The sequence below is a fragment of the Odontomachus brunneus genome, unplaced genomic scaffold (genome assembly GCF_010583005.1).
Source record: "Odontomachus brunneus isolate Ranch 3 - 2012 unplaced genomic scaffold, Obru_v1 Obru_scaffold_002, whole genome shotgun sequence".
In the NCBI taxonomy this organism is placed as follows: Eukaryota; Metazoa; Arthropoda; class Insecta; order Hymenoptera; family Formicidae; genus Odontomachus; species Odontomachus brunneus.
Window position 1 is genome coordinate 4,036,925 of NW_022639452.1, and position 5,136 is coordinate 4,042,060.

The following is a 5,136-nucleotide window of genomic DNA, read 5'->3' on the forward strand; positions in this document are numbered from 1 at the left end:
TATATATATATATATATATATATATATATATATATATATATATATATATATATAAAGCGCGATACGATGTGCGATAATACTTATTTGACTTTAGATCGGAAGAGGTAAAAATCGTTATGATACGGCGTATATATATTTTTAAATTGTTGAATGCGTAATGGGTATATATTTGCGAAGTGCAATCGACTGTACTTTTCTTTTTCTGCTTTCCGGCAATTTAAAACAGCACAGTAGTCGTAATGTCAAAACAGAAACTTTCACGCTTCATTTAATATACTGATAAAATTACGAAAACATCAAGTCGCGAGATTAACGAAACTTTACTCATCGTCAAGTGCAGCGAGATAGAATTACTTCTGGAATTTGTGATAATTATATAACACGGTAACGTACATTGAGAGAGAAATATAAGTTACCTGGAATTATAATGACACATAGTAAAAAATTATAGCTAGGAATATCATTTTTATACCCGATAAAAAATTTTTCATACAAAATTTTGTGTGAAATTTGTCCATACATAATTATGTATAATTATATATAATCATATAAAAATATATATAATTATATACAATTATGTATAACAATATGTATTATTATAAATTAATATAATTATATTAATTAATATAATTATATAATATTTATATGTATAATATAAATTTATGCGTAATTATGTAAAATTATATATGAATTTATATATATAATTATATATAAATATATATATAAGTAGAATGTATGAACATGAATGGACAAATTTGATACATAATAATATATAATTATGTATAATTATATATAATTTTATATAATTTTATATAATTATATATGAATAATTATATATGAAAAATTTTTCATTGGGTAGTAAGTGTTAGTACATAATGTTAGGGTAATAATTGCGACACAGGCATAATATAATTAACACTTGTAGACTTTTATCATTAATTACTATAAATTGTCATTTTATCATAGTTTTAATATAAATATAGTAAAAAATACTAAAAATATAGTTATAAATATAGTAAAAAAGCAAATATATAGGAATGGTAAAAGAAATTAATTTTCTATAGTCAACACAATCTTAGTGATAAATCGATATGATAAATATCGATATATGCAACCACATTTTTAGCATTTTAATATACATATAAGAATAACGACAAGGAGAATAATGAAAGAAACAACCATTTCTAAAAAAAAAACATGTGTCATAATATGAATAATATGTTCGAATAAATTTGTTTAACTGGTATAAACATTCATAATATTGGGTGTGGGAAAAAGTTCGTGGCGTTTGGCACTAGATGGCATTATATGCTCAGCACTCGGTAATTATTAATCGCATCGAGAACATTATACACGTGTGACATTTCAACCTTTGTTTTGAGCCGAAAAAGATTGAAATCGGCGAAGTGGAAAAGTTATTTTGAAAATGGAGATAAAGGAAAAAATTCGCTACATTTTGCAATATCACTACGATAAAGGCAAGAACGCTGCACAGACTTGTGAACAAATTTGTACTGTTTACGGTGAAGATACTCTATCAAAATCAGCAACGCGGAAATGGTTCGCTCGCTTTCGTACTGAAAATTTCGATGTCAAAGATGAACCTCGCTCCGGTCGCCCAATCACCGAAAAGTCCGAAATCATGAAATCATGATTTCATGAAATCATGGAAAGAGTTAGCGTGATAAGCATGTTAGCAGTGTAGAGATTGCCAGGGAACTAGACATCGACCACAAAACAGTTTTGAATCATTTATACAAAGCTGGATACAAAAAGAAACTCGATGTTTGGGTTATTTACGAGTTGAGTGTTAAGAACATAATGAACGGAATTAACATTTGTGATACGCTACTGAAACGGAATGAAATTGAGCCATTTCTGAAGAGAATGATAACTGTTGAAAAATGGGTCATGTACGATAATCGAACTCGAAAAAGATCGTGGACAAAGGAAAGAGAGAAGGCGCATGCAATCGTAAAACCTGGATTGACGACGAAGAAGGTGGTGTTGTGTGTGTGGTGGGATTGGAAAAGAATTGTTCACTATGAACTGTTACCGCCCGGTCAAACAATTAATTCCAAACTCTACTGTGAACAACTGGAGAGATTACAACAAGCAATTGAGAAGAAGCGGCTAGAATTGACCAATAGGAAGAGTGTCGTCTTCCATCACGACAACGCTCGACCACACACATCTTTGATGACTCGACAAAAATTGCGAAAGCTTGGCTGGGAAGTTTTGATGCATCCATCGTATAGTCTCGACATAGCACCCTCAGACTATCATTTGTTTAGGTTTCTGCAGAACTCTCTTATTGGTGTAAAGCTGGCCTTTAAAAGAGGCCTGTGAAAATCACTTGAAGCAGTTTTTCGACCAGAAACTACAGAAGTTCTATCGCGATGGGATTATGGCTCTGCCTCAAAAATGGCAAAATATTATCGAAAACAATGGAGCATATTTGGTTTGAATAAATTGATTTTAATACTCTAAAAGAAACACTTGAATTTTATTAAAAAAACGCTACGAACTTTTTCCCACACCCAACACTATGCAACTAGTATGACGTAAGGTAGAAAAAAGTTAATATTTTATAATATTTTCAAATATTGTCATAAATCATCCCCTTAACAAAAAAGACGTTAAATACATAAAAATCTTTGAAAGTACTATGAGTAATTGTACTTTAAAACACAAACAGCTTAAGAATATATTTTTTTAATGTGAGGCACTTAAAAAAAATAGTAGAAAATATATAAATAGCATTTATCGAATTAAGAGATGAAATAATTAGTTTCCAAGTTATAAATGGTTCATTTTGTTTCTTTCTTAAAATAAAGAATAACTTCTGTTATAATCATTTGCAATGTCTATAGAATGTCACCTATATACTTGATATTCTGCAATTTTTTTGAGTAAAAATACGTTTTTCATTTGAATACTTGGTTGTTAAAAGAGAAGACTATTAAGAAGATACATGTTTCAATTGAACAAATATTTACACTCCAGGTGTCGATCGTGAAAAGTTCAATACGTGCAGATCTGTTAATTTTTATAAAAAATTAGCAGTACAGAACGATCTATTTACATTCACGAGTTGTACAAACACAGAAGTGAAATCAATGAGTCGCTATTAATCAGATGTACATATCACCACATAATTCCTTACCACATTTAGCATACGTATATAAACTGGAGACACGCTAATTTAGCTGTAATCTTCAAATCTCTCGACAACAGTATAATATAGTACGACGCAATAAAAACTTTTAACGCCATGAACGCCAAGACGCTCATAGTTCTTCTTGCCGTGATCGCCTGTGCTTTCGCAATTGAGCACTTTAATGTGCCATCGGCAAGTAAGTATATTACAACATAATCACAGTGTAACGCGTTAATACATATTTTATACACAAACATTTATTACATACTATATTACATATTAGGCTACTAACTTTCTTAGTTATTGCATGTAAAAGTGACTTCAAAAAGTATATATTATGTATAGTAAGCATCTGCGCATACGTGGCATAAGTGATATGAAAAACATGACATAATATATATGTATAGTTATGTAATATATGTCTATATATATGTATAGTTATGTAAATTAGCTTATAGGTGTCTACAAAAATAATATTTTAAAGTAATTAAGAGCCTTATTTTCAATGGCTCATTAAGGGAACTACGCGTAAATTCATTATATTATTAAAACAATTTATTCAGATCAATTGTACTCTCGCAAATACTTTATTGAAAAATACAAGACAATATTATATTCTCTATAAAAGTAATGATATCAAGAGATTTACGCCAAGTGCGAATGATTAATCATTTCAGTTTTTACTTTTATATACTTTTATAAACATATGTGGTTTTGGCTATATAATATATTTATATAAATTAAATATATTATTAATATATTAGTAATATATTGTTAAATAAAAAATAAAATAATTAGAGAAATACAATAATGTTGAAAAAGAATTATAATAACTTTCCCCAAAAGCACTTGGCGGGCTCTTTTTTAATGCTACATAATCAATATAATCAATATAATATTTTGTTAGTCATTAAAATAAGAGAACCCGTTTGCCTATAAAGAAAGGCACGCCAAATGCTTTTTGTGTAAGTTATTATAATTTTTTTCAACATTATTGTATTTCTCTAATTATTGTATTTTTTATTTAATAATATATTACTAATATATTAATAATAATATATTTAATTTATAAATATATTATATAGCCAAAACCACATATGTTTATAAAAATATATAAAAGTAAAAACTAAAATGATTAATCATTCGCACTTGGCGTAAATTTCTTGATATCGTTACTTTTATAAAGAATATAAAATTGTCTTGTATTTTTCAATAGAGTATTCGCTAGAATACAATTTATTTGAATAAGGTTGTTCTAACAATATTTTTTAAAATATCTTTTAGCTGAGTTTTTGTTGTAATTTATTTATAACGATTATTTTGTAAAGACAAATAGTGCTAAGGCGCATCCACTTGGCTTCTTTTTTTTACTTTTTTTTTAAAACGTAATTTTATTTTTATATCACATCTTTTTTTACAAAATAACATTAATCACTAAAAACGAGTTTTTTGTTAATAACTTTATACGTTGAACTTGGACATTATAAATATTTAGGTGTACATAAAAAGCAAATTCTTTAAATTTTATTTTAGAATAATTCATTTTTATAAAAAATATGTCTCTGTCTTTCTGTGTCTCTCTCTCTCTCCCTCTCTCATTATTTATTTCTTATTATTTTATTTACGTTATTATATTTAATTTTATTATATTTTATTATTCATTTTTTATTATTTATTATTTATTAATTTATTATTTTATTATTTATATTCTGACGTCTATACAGCCTATTGAATTTAATAAATTACGAATCGATAAATTGGTAATCGTAATATATATATATCCTTTTTTCTTTTTCACCTTTTTATTCTCGTCGTATTTATGTTTGTTACTGTTTTTCTTCTAATAGTTCAATATTTACTGCATTTAGCTCTCTTTCTATGTCCCCCTCCTTCCTCTCTCTCCCTTCCTCTCCCTCCCTACACCTCTCTCTCTCTCTCTCTCTCTCTCTCTCTCTCTCTCTCTCTCTCTCCGAAAC

At 27.7% G+C, this 5,136-nt stretch overlaps 1 protein-coding gene and 1 pseudogene across 1 annotated transcript in view; both read left to right on the forward strand.

Moving 5' to 3' along the window:
* Positions 1–1,426: 1,426 nt before the first annotated feature.
* LOC116842779 lies at positions 1,427–2,467 on the forward strand (annotated as a pseudogene).
* Positions 2,468–3,188: 721 nt separating this feature from the next.
* LOC116842484 (trypsin inhibitor-like) overlaps positions 3,189–5,136 on the forward strand; it is a 5,427-nt gene continuing 3,479 nt past the window's right edge. The window contains exon 1 of the mRNA XM_032811770.1: positions 3,189–3,356. Coding sequence (XP_032667661.1) covers positions 3,275–3,356 — 82 coding nt within the window. The 5' untranslated portion in view covers positions 3,189–3,274. The remainder of the gene's footprint in view (positions 3,357–5,136) is intronic.